General features: G+C 42.8%; 1 protein-coding gene across 1 annotated transcript in view; it reads left to right on the top strand.

Annotated features, from left to right (window-relative positions):
• DNAJC2 (DnaJ heat shock protein family (Hsp40) member C2) overlaps positions 1–2,335 on the top strand; it is a 1,234,748-nt gene extending 1,232,413 nt beyond the window's left edge. The window contains exon 20 of the mRNA XM_044088515.1: positions 2,219–2,335. Within this exon, the coding sequence (XP_043944450.1) occupies positions 2,219–2,281 (63 nt within the window). The 3' untranslated portion in view covers positions 2,282–2,335. The remainder of the gene's footprint in view (positions 1–2,218) is intronic.
• Positions 2,336–17,804: the final 15,469 nt, after the last annotated feature.

The following is a 17,804-nucleotide window of genomic DNA, read 5'->3' as shown; positions in this document are numbered from 1 at the left end:
TGGACTCTGGCCCCAGTGCCAGATCTATTGACGCACATGTCAGGCTCTCTTCATCCCAACCTCCACACCCTCAATTTTGACAGCTTGGCTGCTCCTGTTCCATCCCTAGTCAGGCTTCATGATTTCTCACCCGCTGTGACCCACATTCTTGCATCTTCTCACAAATCCTCTACTAGAAAGTTATATACTAACAAATGGAGAAGGATTTCTATCTGGGCTGAGGAAAGGAATGTTGACCCTTATACCGCATCCATTCCAGTGGTATTGGAATTATTGTCTGAACTTTTTCACCAGGGTTCTGCTGCTGCCATAATTAGGATTCAGTTGGCAGCACTGTCAAATTTTCATTTGGGTCAACATGAGTCCAATCTGATGTCACACAAAGCCTTCCTTAAAGGTGCTACTTTAAGACCTCCCTTTCAGGAACCGGTAGCTTCGTGGGACCTAAGCTTCATCCTATCCAACGTCTTCACCCTTTGAACCAGCTCATTCGTGTTTGCTGAAGTTCCCGTCTTGGAAGACTTTGTTTCTGGTGGCAATCAAATCTGCTAGATGAGTATCAGAGTTACAAGCACAGTCTGTCAAGCCCCCTTATTTGATTTTCCACAAAGATAGAGTATCTCTTCGTATAAAGCCATCCTTTGTCCCCAAGGTATGTTCTCATAATAACTTGAACCAAACTATAGAGCTTTCGGTGTTCTTCCCTACTCACTCCAACACAGCAGAATACAGATTTCATCAGTTGGACGTTCACAGACAATTACGTTCTATCTACACCGGATCAAGGAATTCAGGAAGTCTGACCAATTGTTTGTTTCCTTCTCTGACTCCAGATTAGGTCTCCCAGTTTCCAAAGTGACCCTTTCGAATTGGATTTCCAGTTGTATATCTTACATTTATTTTTCCCATGGAAAGCCTTTACTGTTCACAATTAAGGCTCATTCTACAAGATCCCAGTCTATTTCTGCAGCCTTTCAAGCCAGGGTTCCAATTGATATTTGTGCAGCAGCAACATGGGCTACCCCTCACACCTTTATCACTCATTACAAATTGGATTTGATCTCTAGGGGTAGAGCCTCCTTTGGTTCCACGGTACTCAGGAGTATTTTTCTGTGAGCCACCCAAGAATAAGGTGCTAGGGATGCTGTCCCATGTGTAAGAACGAAGGCGGGATAGGACTACAGAACATAAAGAAGTTATGTACTCACCATAATGTTCCATGTTTGTAGTCCATCTCACCCTTCATTCTTACGAACCCACCCTCCTACCCCCCTCCTGGAAGGATCTGGAGACATAAAAATGTTTTTCTTATCAGGTGGAGACCTTTTATTATTTTTGTTCTTTCTGGACAGTTTTTGTTCTTTCTTTCTATAGTTTAGCAGCAAACAAGATCTGGGGATTATACTGGTGCACCATGGGATACCTACCTAGCCACGAGCCAACTAGAAGGCTTTGAGCTTGCTAATAGGCCGAGTCAGAGCAGAGGATCTGCTCCGAACCCATATGTAAGAATGAAGGGTGAGATGGACTACAAACACGGAATGTTATGGTGAGTACATAACTTCTTTTTTCTCACTTTGCCACTTTTAGCTGGGATGAATGTCAGAATCTGTTGGTTATAGTACTCTGCTTTACTGAATTGAGTTTGTTTGGGGAAGGGGGTCCACAAGTTTTTCCTCTACTACCGTCTTCAGCAGTGCAGCTTCAAAACACGTGATGCACTAGTTCATTTCTCTGTGTCCATCTCGATTTCCTTCCAAGTCCAAAAGGCATACCATAGGTAAATTTTGCAGTTGTGTAAACAGACTATTATGGGTGAGAGTGCTGGTAGCTTTATAAAAATTATTTTTGTTGACTTCAATAAAGTGAGTGGAAGAGTGGGTTTCAGTTCCTCTGTGACACTGAACTGGAGCAAGAATGAGTAATTATCTTTTTTGGGATTAGGCCATATTTTCTTAACTGACAACTGCTAACACATTTGGAAATATACCCACAACTGCCCTGTAGATGACCCAGCAAAGCATATTAATGGTAAGAAAAAGGAGGATTCATTCATTCATGTCTTAATGCATATGCTTCAGACCGTTATACTTGCTATGCAAACAGGTACAGGTCATAGTATTATGTAATGGATTTTATTTACTGAAATACCAATTTAAATATTTGAAAAAGCTGTTGCAGTAAAGTACAACTCATGTTCTCTCTTTCTTCTGAACAGGAACTCGTTGAAATGGTCAAAGCAAAGAAAGCCGTTCAAGAACAACTAAAGTCTAAAAAATAATGTGCACAGTCAGTCTTGTGTTGTCTTTATTTTATAATAAACAATAAAAATATATGTTTTTTGTTGTCATATGACAAAGCCTCAGCATAATGTTAACTGATTTGTACTCTGAAATTGCATGTGAAAATTTGTCAATATGAACAGAAACTAAAGAAATTTCTCTGAATCAGAGACAGAGTACTTGAGACTGTAACAGTGTGAAGTTCATGGCCATCTTGATTCATCAATTTGCTTAAACTCGTAACCAATACATTCCACTACGGATTCTGTTATAATCCGGTAACTGTTCAATGGGACCTGTAAAACAAAGGTAAGTTACTGAAATTGGCAGTACTGGTACAGGGCCAAAAAAAGATAGTCATACCTCACCATGCACTTACCAACTGCAGCCATAGAAGGACATTTATCATATATGTATTTCGTGCATACATCTCTTACTGTTTTTTCATCTATTGCCTAAAAGAAAAGAAACTCAGTAACAATGCTGAACAATTTAAATGCCCCAGACTTACAACACCAGGTAAAAGGAGGAACTATCATTACAGATTGTTGTTCTAGGTGTATACTAAAAAATCTATTTTGAATATATCTTTTTAATAACTGTGCAACAAATAAATGGCAATTTGACAACTATAAATCTTCCAGCCAGTTAGCAAATACAGGTGCATTCAAATACACTGAACGTGCTATGCCTTGTTCATTGTTGCATGGATCTCTTCTTGTAATGTTCTTCCTGCAAGCATGCCTCATCTGGGCAGTCTTCCAGAAATCCATAGGTTTTTACTAGGCTAATGACCACTGGGACACTTACAAGTTTAACCTTGCACACTAAACCATTTGAGTCTCTAGTATCATGGGTGTCTATAGTGTGGGGGGTGTTAGGATAATGTTTTTCTTATTGATGGCCTCTTTCCCAAATGGACATAGAGGCTAGACTGTTGGGCAGATTTACGATTTCCCAAACAACTTTCATGATTTCATTTGAATAGGGTTGGGGATGAAGTATGTTTTACATGGATGGAGAACCTGTGCCATAGTTCAGGGATCCTTTGGGACATATGTCTGATCTCTCCAACATGTTCTATGTCACAAGCAAAGTTTGACTCTCTGGATCTAGGTGCAGTCTGTTTTGTGCATGTGCAACAGATCCATCAGGGCTGTATCTGAGGAAGTCCTATAAGCCAGGCACAGGTTCCCTCTCAGCAGGCTGAATACAGAGAGTCTTTAGGTGTTTGGTTTAGGACAGGGTATTCATGCCTCGACTTCTCCAGGTGAGGAACCTATGTGGGCATTCCAGCTATTGCAATGACAGGGTATTCATTGCCTTGACATCTGGTGAGAAACCTTTGTAGGCACTCCAGCTACTGCAAATGTCTGGTTAGCAACATGCCATAGGGGTCACTGTACTTAATAACATGTCTGAAAAGTCTTGGTAGAGTGGTGGTATACTGTCCTTGGACCTGGAAGGCATTCCCTTACCTAAGCTGGGCAATACAGAATGATTTTCTAACTTAGCTACACATTGGCCAAAGGCCAGTTTGCTATCTCCATATGTTCCCAGATCCCTTACTACTGGGTCAACTCTTAAGGATGTTTTAATGGAGTAATTAACTTCGATTAACAGTTTCCCAAAGGGCATTACAATGCATGTTTTGGCATTTGGGCCTTGGTATTTGTCTTAAAAACCTGTGAACATTTAGCATCTACATCTCAGAGGTCAAAGCTAACAGGAGCAGGCCCAGCACTGAATCCTGGGCTGCTACTCTAGTGACCGATCTCTTGGTGGAGGTGGTCTTACTGATCCTGACATCTTGGGTTCTGTGAGCCAGACAACAATCCAAGAAGTTATGTAAGGATTTACGTCTAGCTCAGACAGCTTGTCATCCATGCTTGAGTGCCTCAGACAAGTCAAGATGCTCAGTCTTTCTACCCTCGTTCATTGCCTTGGTGACTATCTCAAAGAAATCTACTAAGTTAAGTAGGCATGACCTTCCTTTAAAGCCAAGTTGGGGTGGGTCCAGTGTTCGTAGACTGCCTTGCCATTGTTCATCATTTCTATAACCACTTGTTTTGTGGCTGTGTATATTAGACTGATTAGTCTGTAGTTCCTTGGGTCAGTTGCTGGCCCACTCTTATGAAGGGAAATGACTGTTGCAGTTCTCCATTCACTGGGAATATAGCCTGTCGTGATCCTGACGGGTTGTGACTGTTCAGGAAGCAACCAGGGATGGTGTCTGGACCTACAGAGGCAGTGTTCTTTCCTTTAGCGAATGCTACTAGCACCTGGTCCCAGGAAATAGTTGGGCGAGGTATTTTGGAGGTCATTTCACATGGAAGTGTGAGGACAAGTTTGCGCTGAATTTATCAGTAGTAGATTTGCTGTCACCCTAATCGAAGAAGGTGGTACCATTCAGCACACTGCTGTGTGTTACATTTAAGGTTCTGTGCACAACTGAATAAGGCCTTGATTGTCCTTCGCCTACAATACTAACCTGACCTTGTAGTTCCTTTTTATTTGATGTAATAAGACCTCTTAAGTTACTTGTTTACCTGTATAACACAGCATTTATCTTTAAGGGAGTTGCTCTTCATGACTTTGGGCATGAGTTGTTACTTTTATTATTATATATCCTGTTTATGTGAGGATTCCACCAGTGGAGTTTGTTTTGGGTTTACTTCTGCTAGGTAGGGCAGCCTCTGCAGCCATTCACATTTTGTGAATAATTCTACAGAGGGAGCTGTACTCTTGAGGTCACTTATTGTAGTTTGCCTTAGAATAACTGTTGCTGGTTTAGCTGGGTTGATATTTTACCTGAAAGGAGACAGCTTTGTGATTTGACCTCACGGGGTGGGATCAACACTGTTCCTTTCTGGTGAATATGAGATCGCCTAGTTGGAGTGTACACTATTAACACTAACATCCTGGAACAAAGTAGAGGCAGTGCAAGTGTTCCAGTCTATACAGGGGTAGTTCGCCACCCATGCTCACAGTGTTTGGATGGTGAGCATCTCTAGTAGGTTGGGACTCCAAGGGCATAGATGGTGATGTATAGCTAGCCATGATAATGGTGAGGAACCTTATTTATGGTGACTTGCACATGGATGACCTTCCTGCACCATGGGATCATCTTGTTTAACCAACATGGAGATATCTAATGTATGTTTGTTGCTACTCTAGATCAAGGCACCTCCACCTTTGGGTCCAGTCTGTGCTGCTGTTGGACTAAATGTGTGGAAGGCACTGCCAGGGTAAGTTATACGACTTTAAAGCAGATCTCTGTCACTGCACAGATGTTTACAAAGCTCTCCCCCTGAAGTAAGGATATCACGGACTGCACCAGTTGATGCTCCTATTCCATCTCGTTCCAAGAAGTTAGCAGTTGGTGCATATTTTCTGCAAAACAAACGGTCAGTTGGCCTTCTTCTAGGTAAGTACTCCTTTTTTCTTATCTTGGTTTACGGGATGGATGCCCATTAGCTGACTGATTCAGAATATAGTTATGTGGGAAACTGTTAGTAACTGCTAAGTAATCTCCATGGCAAGTGTCTGCATTGCAGCATACAAGTGGTTGCTTGTTGGCCCTGTGGTATTTTCGTAAGTCTCTTCAAGAATTTGCTGCTGAAAAAGGGCCTGGGCCTAGTTCTGAGGCAGCATGGGGTTGCAAAGTCCTCCAGAAGCCTTCCTCCAAAGGAAAGAGGAAGAAGTGCAGGGAATCCAAGGGAGACAATCAACAACTCTGGTGACTGCATTAGGTGAGGCACTTTCACAGCCCCTGATCGTGGAGTTTAAGCCAAGATCCCTGGTGCAAATGCTTTAACGGCACCTTTGACTTCAGTTTCAAGCAGGATATCTAGGGTCTTTGTTCATGAGTAAGTTTAAGGCTCCTGCATTGATGGTTTTGGGCAACCTAAGGACTCAAAAGCAGCTATTTCTGATGACTGGAGGCACACTGCAATGAAAGGTAAATGGGCACAGCCCTGCCCACACCATGGGCTAATTCTTTGGATTCTCTCGTACTACTGGTTGACCGAAGCCCAATCCCCCTGCTGGAGGTCTATTTTTTTTGGCGGGCTATGACTCTCTTATATATCTGTACATAGACCCATTAGCTGAGTCATATGTGATGTCCCAGGATCCTAGGAAGGGGGCATTCTTAGCTTCTACCATGAACCACATCCCCCATGAGAAAGTGAGCAAAGTCCATGATCTGACCTGGTAAGAATGTGTATAGTGCTGATACCCTTTCCTACAGGATTTTAAACGGACAGTCACACTTCCTTTCTTAACAAACCCTGTTGCAGATGAGGATCACAACCTGAAATGAGAGTTGCTTGGCTTATACGACCTTTCATTTGAAGGGGCTTAGCACTCTTAAGAAATGTAGCTATGTTGCTGTTGATACATTAATAGAGAAGTTTTTATTATGTAAGTGAACACTGTTTCATTGAACATGTTTACTCAAAATGACGAAATTCCAAAAGCACGGAACAGTGATTTTTTTCCCAGGGGGAAAAAAAAAATAATTGGGCCATTTTTGGGACTCTGCCATTTCCTCCACTGTGGTGCGATCTCTGAGTTGGTATATATAAGTGGGGGGGATGAAGCCCCCCCACTTTATTTTGTTTTTTCGGATCAGTGATCCCCCCCCCCGGGGGGGGGGGGGATTGCTGATCCCTGTGTTTGGCATTTTGGATTTTCAAAGTGTTTGGGTCGGTTATACAGCATTCACTAATATAATACAGACTCTAATAGAGAGGGGCAGCTATGCTGTCAGTTATTAGACTGAGGAACATTCTTCTAGCAGACAGTGTGAAAAATCGCATCCTCAGTGCTCATTTTTTACTCTATAGATCCCACTATTCAAGAAGGTGTATAAGAAGCTGGAGGAAGAGGGTAAAATCATCCATGCAGTCACACAGATGTTTTTTTTCCCCCCAGAACCTTGAGTCTGGGGGGGGGGGGTCAAGTATAAAAGGGTACTGCCAAGCAAAATGTTGGGAGAAACTGGGGGCCTTTAAAGCCAAGTGCCCCAGAAGGATCTGCCATGACTTTGCATAGCTGGTCTTTCCCTTAAACCCACTCCCTTTTCCAAACAGGCACCTGCCACTCCAAAACTTTGACAACACTTGCCCTCCTGAACCCTTCAAGGACTTTTACATTCCTCAAGGGACCTTCATGGTGGCCTTAAATTTGAAGGCTGCATACCTCTCCATTCTCAGAACCAAAGTCACAGATGTTACCTAACCTTTACAGCAGGGGAGCCCTCTTCACCTAAAGTATTTAATGTCTGACTCCAGTAACAACCTGTTGGTGGACTAAAGGCATTCAGATTTACCACTACCTAAAATATTACACAAGTATATCCCAGAGTGCTCTGAACTACTTCAGGGCCCTAGGACTGACTGTCAACAGAAGAAATTCTCCCTCTCCATCTTAAGAGCTACTTGAGCTGCGCTCCAGGAATAATCCTGTCTACCTCTCCCAAGTCCCTCTTACAAAAGGACTCAAGGAAGTACGTGTATTTCCAACCTCAGTGTAATGAACTTTATCGCCTGTTCTGGTTTATGTACAAAAGTCCCTCTCCCATGCTAGGTATCCAGCAGCCAGGCCCTGCTCTCCCCTATAAATTAACCACTCTACTCCATTGTTACTAACACTACCTTACCCATTTCTTACCTTTGTACCTTCCCTGCTGACTCATTTCTAACTCTGTCCACTAGGTGGCAAACTTTACTCGCTTGTCTTATCTTCCCCATCTCTAGTTTCCAACCCCTCACTACTGTTTACTTCTCTCATTTCTTTTCCTACTCTCCCTGTCCTACATCTAACTGATCTTGTACCTACCCCTTATCACTCTATCTCCCTTTCCCCTCAACTCTATCCCCTGTAAACACATTCTTGTAGAATCACTACCCACTCACCTGGAACTGTCCAAGAACTCCTCTAAACTCTGTACCTTACTGATTGTCTCTCAGATTCTCATCCTTTACTTGCTCTAACCCGCTCCGTTCGCCCTGCGGGCTCACTCCGCTCATCTCCCTACCCCCAATTCCCACACACCCCCAGGGGTCCTAAACTTATACTTCTCTGACCACTCCCCCTTCTTAACTTACTTCTCTGACCACCCCCCTTAACTTACCCATCACACAGTACTCCACCCTCCTACCCATCCTTGTCTACTAGAACACATACTCTTTTTTTTTTTTTCATCATCCCTCGCTTCCTCCCCACCTTTTCATTTCTACCCATTTTAACTACCTTCATACACCTCTATTACCATGCCTCCACTACTACGCACTAATAATTTAAACCATATACTCCTTTCCTCACACTGTCTTACCTTCTAACATCATATGAACTTAGCCTCAAAGAGGCACACACACTTTAACCCAATACACGAGCCAACCTTCCCAAATCACATTCCAGACATTTTCAAACTAATCTCTTCTAGCTACATTCCACCAAGATTTCATAGAAAGTTCCATGTTACCTACAATAACCAGCCAGATAAAAAAATCTTACTTCTACTCCAAACCCTCTGACTCCAAAATGAGACTACTACTCTCACTCATAGGTGACATTCATCCCAACCCTGGCCCAAACACCACTCCTACTATAAATCCCCTACTCTCTCCACCCTCCTGCTCTACCTTTCCATCCAAACCCCTAAATCTCTCTCAATAGCTCACCTAAACATCCGCAGTATTAATAATAAAATTGCCCAGCTCCATGTTCTGCTTGATATTCATTCACTTGACATCCTTTGCCTAACTGAAACTTGGCTAAAATCAACAATCCAAGACAGTGAAATTACTCCCCAGGTTACATTTTAAGACTAGACCATAAATCTAAAAAAGGCGGTGGTATAGCAATTCTGCATAAAACAGGCATGCACATTACTGTTATCCATGAAAAACCTCCCTCTGTTAGCAACTGAAATCCTCATCACTAAACTACACCTTAATACCCACAAATCCATTAATATTATCTGCACCTACCTTCCTTCTGGAAATAATATTAACACCCTAGAAGAAATTATTAATTGGCTCTCTATTACCTACCCACAAGTAACCATACTAGTAGGTGATGTCAATACAGACTGGAAAACCTGCTCCTCAGGAGTCTCTCTCTCTCTACTAAATCTCCATGGCTTCTCACAAACCATTAACACCCCTACCAGAACAAATATAACAATAAAGAAAGTATATTGGATTGGATTCTGATTAACAGTCACGACCAAAATTACTTAGGAGGAACTCTGATGACTTAAGTGACCATGCCCTCACCTATTTAATACGACATAAAAGCCCTACCCCTCACTTTACTAAATATAAACATCAGAAGAAATAGAAACTTTAACCCTGAATCCTTCCTTGCTGAATTACAAATTGGTCTCCACTTAAACTTCTGCCACTAGATGACACTGTAGCATACTTCAACTCAAAATTCCTATCTATACTAGACTCTCATGCCCCTTTTAAGATCTGTTAGAATTCACTCAAAACAAGCCCCTTGGCTCCCAAAAGACACACTGCATAAAATAATTATGAAAAATAAGCTTTGGACCAAATACCACAGAACAAAAGATCCCAGTGACCATCTTAAATTTAGACAAATAAGAAACATTACAAAAAAGCCGTACTTCTAGACAAAAGAAATTACTACTGCCATCTACAACAAACTAACCAGCTAAACCCACAAAGGTTTTGGGCAGGGATTAACAGACTCTTAAAACCTGGCCACTCTGACACCCCACGCCCCTTAAACTCTTTCCATAACAACCCAAAACAAACAGCTGATGTCTTTAATGCATTCTTCACTGAAACTGTCCAGTCTCTATCTAAACAACTATCCCCTGATGTATCTTCTCAGCCCACCTCCCCTTCCATTCCCCCATTATAACTGCAACCTGTACCCACATCCCTCAGATGGCTCTCTGCTCTACAAACTTAAACCCTCCTCCCCATCTGCCTCCCCAATATCTACAAATTGCTGTCAAACCATTGGCCTATCCCATTTCCATTCTGATTAACAGAACCATTACCGAAGGCTACATTCCCTCAATCTGGAAAATGTCACATATTATTCCCCTACATAAAGGGGGTGACTCCTGACTACCGACCCATAACCCTTCTCTCCCCCTTTGCTAAAATAATGGAAAAATGTATCCAAAAGCTGCTTCTTAAACACCTGTTAAATAATAACCTCCTATCCAACTGTCGGTATGGTTTCAGACCCTTCCATAGCACCATTTCAGCCCTCCTTTCCTTCACTGACTGCTTCAACAAAAATCAGAACAATATCCTCACCTCTGCTCCCTTCACTGACCTATCCAAAGCCTTCGATATGGTCAAGCACTAGATTCTAATAAATGTACTGAAAACATCAGCCTTAGACTCTAGTGCCATAAACTGTTTCCACTCCTACCTTCAGAATAGACAACAGGCAGTACTTTGGCATTATAACTTATCCAACCACCTCCCTATTTCCCTAGGAGTTCCCCAAGGCTCTATTCTTGGCCCGTTCTGTTTTCTATTTTTATTAATGATCTGCATACTAGTATTCCCTTGGCTACCTGTGCAATATGCTGACATTTCTACTCTGATCTGTTCTGCCTCTGAACTACACTCTTACTACCCAGCAGATTTTTCTAACCGCAGAAATGTAGTTCCTTAATGTTTAATTTTAAACCCTAAAAAAAACAAACTGTTACTTTTTCCCCCCACCTGCAAGTCCCCCTCCTCTTAACTTCTCAGTCCTCTCTAATAATGGCACTAGTATATCTCCAGACCCCTCCACTAGGCTCCTGGGAGTTGAAATAGGTTCATAGGTAGATACTAGGCTATCTGCCCTAGGGCATTTATAAGCCTATTCAGAGTGTATTTGGCTTCCACCTCCCTATTAGATTAGCCTACTGTGGCCTCTGTAAATTAGGTCACAGAAGGTACCCTTTTCAGATAAGTTTACTGTGCCTCTGTCTAGCAGGGTCACAGGAGAGATCCCAGAGGTGAATTTGCGATTTCCCATCCACGCGTCCAAATTTCGCTTGAAGAGGGTCAGCGAGGGGCTATGTCTAACATGAATTGGGATTCTATTCCAGAGTGAGGGGAGCCTCTGGGAAATGAATGTCCCTCCAGCATGTCCTATTTATTTTTGTGCTGAGGTTTAGGTCCCTAGAGCGTGTAGCTCTAAGAGACTTGGATCTTTTGTGGTGGAGCATGTCCATTAATTCTGGGTTTGACATGGCTTTGTATGTCAGGCATAGATCGCCTCTGAGTAGGCGGTAAGCAACTGAGTAGAGCTGGAGTTTCTTTAGTCGAGCTGCATAGGACATTTGTTTGTAGCCCATGATCCTCTTGGTGAGGTACTTTTGGGGTCTATCCAGTTGCTGCAGGTGTCAGGTAAGGTACATCCCAAAAGGGGCATTGTATTCAATTTTGGGCCTGATGAGTGACGAGTAGAGGGGCACAATGACCTCTCAATCTAGATGCGAACCCTTTTGTGATAAGGTGGGCTATATAGAAGGTCTTTCTAACCACTTTGGCAACATGATTATCAAAGGAGAGATTAGTATCCACGTTGGTCCCCAAATCTCTAATTACTTCTTCCGTACTTAATGGATTACCACCTATGTGGTAATTTGTGGGCACCTTGTTTTTCCCAAAGGTGATGACTATGCACTTTTTAGCATTTAGCTTGAGGCTGTGGCTCTAGCACCAAGCATCTGTCTCTGTGAGACCCTTTTGGAGGATGCTTGTGTCAGCTGGAGATTCGATTATGGCCCCCAGTTTGCAGTCATCTGCGAACTTTGTCAGCCATAATCCCCCCGTGTTAGCCTGAACCTGAGAAGTATATACCGAACAAGAGAGGTCCCAGAACTGAGCCCTGTGGGATGCCACTTGTAACTGGTTTGGATTCAGACATGGCACCTGCGATTCTATCTCTGAGCCAGTTTGCAACCCATCTTGTGATATAGGGGTTGATATTTAAGCTGGTAAGCTTATTTATGATGCCCGAGTGGGGTATTGTGTCGAAGGCTTTTGCGAGGTCCAGGTAGGCTGTGTGGACTACCTTGCCCTCATCTATGGCTTTGGTAACTGTTTCAAAGAAATCAACTAGGTTTAAGAGGCAAGATCTGCCCTTAAAGCCAAATTGGGTAGGGTCCAGTGTCTGGAGGCTCCCAATGTCTTTGTTTATGAGTTACATGATACTATGCTCCATAGCTTTACAGACCAGACTAGTCAGGCTTATGGGGCAATAGTTTCCGAGGTCCATTCTGGCACCACCTTTGTGCAATGGGACCACTGTAGCTCTACGCCATTCTTTGAGTACATATTCTGTAGTAAGGCTAAGTCTGAACAGTGACTTAATGTGAGGGTTCAGTTTTTCTTGGAGCTCTTGTAAGACACAGCCTGGGACACCGTCCGGTCCCATAGATGCTGTGTTTTTTGCTTTGGAGAGGGCAGCTTTCACCTGTGCATCTGTGATGTCAGGGAGGTTACATTCAGTTGGGATAGGTGTTTGCTCCTTTGGGGGGGAAAAGTTTGCTCCGAATCTGCCAGGATGTTGGCTACGTCTGTAGATTCGGTATATTTTGTACCGTTATGCAACAATTCAGAGCATATCTGGGAGTTTCTGCCCATGTTTCTGACATAACTAAAGAAGGCCTTGTGATTATCTTTAGTGTCTAGGGCAATTTTTCTTTCGAAACTGGCCTTTGATGATTTTATGAGGGATTGAAGTTTCTTGCTACTACTGATCAGAGATGCCTTCCCTTTTTGGGGTTTTGCTCTGTCATGTAGTAGCTTCCTCCTTCGCTTGTATAGCTTATTTATGGTCGGGGTCCACCAGACCGGTCTCCTGTTTTTGGAGGAGTGAGTCTTGGTTTTATTTGGGATAGCACGATCCATGCATTCCTGCAGGTGCTCATAGAATGCATTTGTAAAGGATTCTGCGGATTGGGCTGTATTATCCTCTGGCCCAGGGGCTTTGAAGGATTCCACCTCAGTCTTGAGAAGTGCAAAGTTGGCTTTTGAGAAATTCTTTACAGTGATTTCCTTGGCTGGGGGTGGGGACGGGATATGGATGTCCAGGGAAATTTGTTTATGGTCTGATCTTACCAATGAGGGGTTTACCTCTGGTCTGGAACATAGAGTCCCCATGTTGGTGATGACGAGGTCCAATATGTTGTTCCCTCTTGTGGGAGTGGTGACTAGTTGTTCCATTGCGTTAGAGTTTATACATTCAAGGAACCATTGGGCGAGGGTGTTAGGGCTTGAGTAGTTTTCCCAGTCAATGTTTGGGTAGTTGAAGTCACCCAGTAACATAGTATTTGGAGAGACCTTCATATTCTCCAGTGTTCTCAGGAATGCCAAGTGGGGTTCCTGTAATAGGGAGGGTGTTCTGTAGCAGGCTACAAACTGAAAGGCAGTTTTGCCCGCTATTAGTTGCACATGGATGGTTTCTGATGCTTTGTGCAGTGCCACTAACCTGGAGGTGTAGGTATCTTTGATGAATATAGATACTCCCCCTCCTTTTGTGCTTCGGTCTGAGTTTTGGGGCCGAAACGCATGGTATGAGTTATAACCTGGTCGTGCTGGGGTGCTCTCCGGAGCCTTGAACCAGGTTTCTGTTACTGCACAGACATAGATTTTCTCCATACTAAGGAGAGTCTCAAGTGCGTGCATCTTGAGGTTTAGACTTCTGGCATTGAGTAGCATTACCTTTAGTTTTTTTATCTTTGGGTTGTCTATGGAGGTGGGTTTGTCCTTTGAGCCTTGCCTAAAAAAGGCACTATGGGGGTGGCAAGAGCCTTGGCCAGTATACGAAAGTCTAAGGGTGACAGGTGCAAGCCTTCCCTAGCGAAGCGACGTGGCTTGTCGAGCATGTCATCTCAGGCTGACAGACACTGGATCCCCTTTGAATGACACCAATACTTTAGCCAATTGTTGAAACTGATCCTTTTGTCATTCTTGGTGAGGGCAAGATGCTACTCAAGGTCAGGGACATACCAGCCTGGGCTACATGGTCAGAGAGCTCCTCTGTCTCTTTTCATGTAGTCCAGGGTGGTATGTCTCAGGTCATTTGCATCAGCATGGACAATGACGGAGTCATACTTGTACTTGCTTTGGATTGACCTGAGTGCTTGCGTTATGTGGCAGATCCTGGCACCCGACAGGCAGCTTACAGTGACCTTTTCCTTGTTCAGTCTGGTGAGTGGGACGTCAGTGTGCCGGACAATAGAGTCCCCTATAACAAATGTGTTGTTTGGCTTTATGAGCTGTGACTGTGAGGCACACTGATTTTGTGAGATATGTGATTTGTGGGTATTGTTGAGGGGTGGCTGTTGCTTGGATATCTGCTTAGGAGGTCTTTGCTGTTTAGGCAGACTTTTATTTAGGGCCTCCGAGTATGTTTTTGTGTGTTTATGTGTTGGGTATGCAGATGCAATAGGTCTCTGTGTGAGACTGGATTTGTGGTGTGGGTGGTTACCTTTTCCTCCTGACTGTGCCAGTCTTGGGTTGAGAGAGCTCTGCCTCCAGTTTGGCTGTGTAACTGCATCTCTCACATGTATTACAGTTTGTTGGAAGGAGGAGAGGGTTGTCTGTGTACATAAGGCAATTGTAACATTGCCTCAAAATTCCCAGATTCACCAGCTGGACTGGAGAGTAACCTTGAAACTGACCCTTGGACATACCAGATTAGTATAGGAAACTGTTTTTTTTTTTTTTACTGATCAGATTAGGGAAGGGAAGGGAACTGATTTTTCACTTGATCAGGAAGGACCAATCGGGAGTCTAATACTTATGAGAAGTCAAGGAGAGTGTAGTGCTTTAGTTAGTGTTTCCTTATAAGAGCTGAGCAAGTGCAGGGCTTTAGAAAGAAAATACAGTGATTACTTTGAGAGTTTGAACAGTTCTAAAAGTGAATAGCAGACTTTGTGGAGCCTGGAATAGTTTAAACCTGTTTAGGCGACGCTGCTCAGTGCGCAAAAAGAGAGTTGTAGGGTTTTAAGAGAGAGAGATCAAGGAGTTTAGAATTGACCCAAAATGGCCAATAAAACTACACTTTCTAGGTACAATCTATCCTTTGATTCTCACATAAATAACACTATAAAACAAGTCGACAGAAAACTAGGCTCCCTTTACAGAATCAAACCAGTCCTTACTCCACTGCCCACTCCCACCTGGTTTCAACCCTACTTTATACCAACCTCAAGAAACTGTCTGCTGTCTATAATAGTATAGCCAGATTTGCCTCCGGTTCTACTTTCAAAACTCACCACTGCAAAAACTTAAAAGAATTAGGATGGCTAGAATTGCAAAATCTGATCTTGTTTCATCAACTCTCCTTACCCAAAAAATTCTGTACAAGCCCACTCACTTCCCTTATAACTTCTTACTGCAACCTGAAAAGGCTACATTAGTCTAACAAACTTCTCATAGCAACCTGTAAAGCCAACAACCTGGCAGGTAAGTTCTTGTTCTCTAACACTATTGGAAAATCCTGTAACTCTCTTCTTGACAATCCCTCTTACATCTCTTCTCCTCACTGCTTTAAAACCCAGCTCAAAACTTTCCTTAGAACCCGCTGGCTCTGCCCCTGCATAAACCCTGACTAACATTTCCATCTAGTTCTAGTACTTTCACCTTTTCAGCCTAATTTTTAGTCCACAAGTACATTGACTGTGAGTAAGTATGTTAATGTCCTAACCTTTGCACCTGACAGAACTTGATACTGTAAATGCTCATTAACTACAGTGTTATCTCTGTAATTTCTGTTTATCAATATATGTATTTTTGGAGCTTTTCTCCCCAGGCCCCCACTGAAAATAGACTCAATATCCAGTTGGACCAGCCCGGTCAACAAATGTAAAGTAAAATAAAATAAAAAGAGTGATTGTCCCGGAAGTGTGCCTAGACACTGCAGTGCAAGGCCTACCTCAAGACAAACAGTTGAAGAGCCACTTTAACAGTTCCATCCAAAAAGAGGAAGTTACAGGTCTGGCACTATCCAGGCCTCTTGGGGTACATGGCAGTATGCATTTTGATGGTACCACTGGCATGCCTCTAGTGGTATTTAAAAAGGTGATGACAACACCTCTATGACCTGGAAAACTGTTATGGACTTCTAGCAATGTTAGACTTCACCAGTACCTTTCTAGATACAGCAACTGGCAACTCTTGCTAGCTCAAGCTCCTCCCCACCCCATAAGTTCTTGCTCCAAGTGATACTGACCTGAGTGCATTTATCCAATCTGATAACTGGCTTCCAATGTTGTTTTAGATTCCCCCTCCCAGCTATGACAGTTTGGAGGGGATTAGATGCTTTGGTGACTATCACAATATCAGCTAAATCTAATGTTCTGGTAAGTAAATAACTTATGATGATTCTGGCTGAATAGAATCGTCAGCAGGCCTGAGACTGAGCCTTACAGGATGGAGGCTCAATCTCTGGCCTGAAGAGCTCAACTATAGCATTTAGCAAATATATGTATGGTAGACCAAGCACAAATTCCTTCAACCTGTAAACTTTGGAGGAAGGTCACAGATGTAGTTAGAGCCCAGACAGTGTGCTTTTGGTCTAAATGGCAAGAATCTATTGCTGGAGGAGTAACCGAAGATAATGCAGTCTGACATCTACTTAGACAATCTCACCTTTTTTTTTTTTTTGTGTTGGAGAAAGAGATGAACTTCCTGAACTCTTTGGTTCTGTTAAAGCAAAATTTGAGTTGTGTGTACGTCTACACAATGACATTCAATTCTGCTGGTTTGAAAATAATTTGACTCTAAGGCCACTTTGCACATGAAAGATGAATTACTCCTCACTGTTGTTCTCTATTCATTTAAAAACAATAAACACAAGTTTAAAGGATAAGGCCTAGAGTTCTGAAACTTGTTTAGCAAAAGTAATGGCTACCAGAAAACGGTTCTGTCAGGACAGGAATTTAATATCAGTGGAGCCAGCAGGTTTGGGGGGGGGGTGGAATTTGAGCTTCTCCTAAATGAAAGTTAAAGCCCAGCAGGGTGAGCTAAAGGTGACCTGGGGTAAAAAAAAAAAAAAAAAGAGAGAGAGACTTGCAAAAACTGTTTAAGGCTAAAGATGAACAGAAAAATCCTTGGTGATAAGAGGATATGACCAATAGATGAACCTTCATATGAGTAACAAGCCTCCCTTAAAAAAAAAAGGGGGTTAGCCATGGACATATAGGGGGTCTACATGTAGTTGGACAGGCCAACTGGAGAATTTTTATCTACTTTCCTTTATACCTTTTCTAGAATAGGATCTTTGTGAGGATGTAATCAAACCAACAACTTACAGAAACCATACACTTAAGTGGAGGAAGCAGTGGATGTCTGGGTAATGCTGCCTGGACAGGTGGAACAGCAGAAGACTGTGCTGAAGAAGAGAGAGAGGAGATCTCCTCAGAAGAGACCACAGCTGTGGGAACCAACTCCAGCACTAAGATTTTAAAAGATAAAAGGAGTTGATGCTGGGATCAAAGGAATTTCAGATACCACT

This window comes from Protopterus annectens, chromosome 11.part0, assembly GCF_019279795.1.
Source record: "Protopterus annectens isolate FY-2018-M chromosome 11.part0, PAN1.0, whole genome shotgun sequence".
NCBI lineage: Eukaryota > Metazoa > Chordata > Ceratodontiformes > Protopteridae > Protopterus > Protopterus annectens.
The sequence above is the reverse complement of the archived record's forward strand: the minus strand, read 5'-3'. Positions and strand labels throughout refer to the sequence as shown.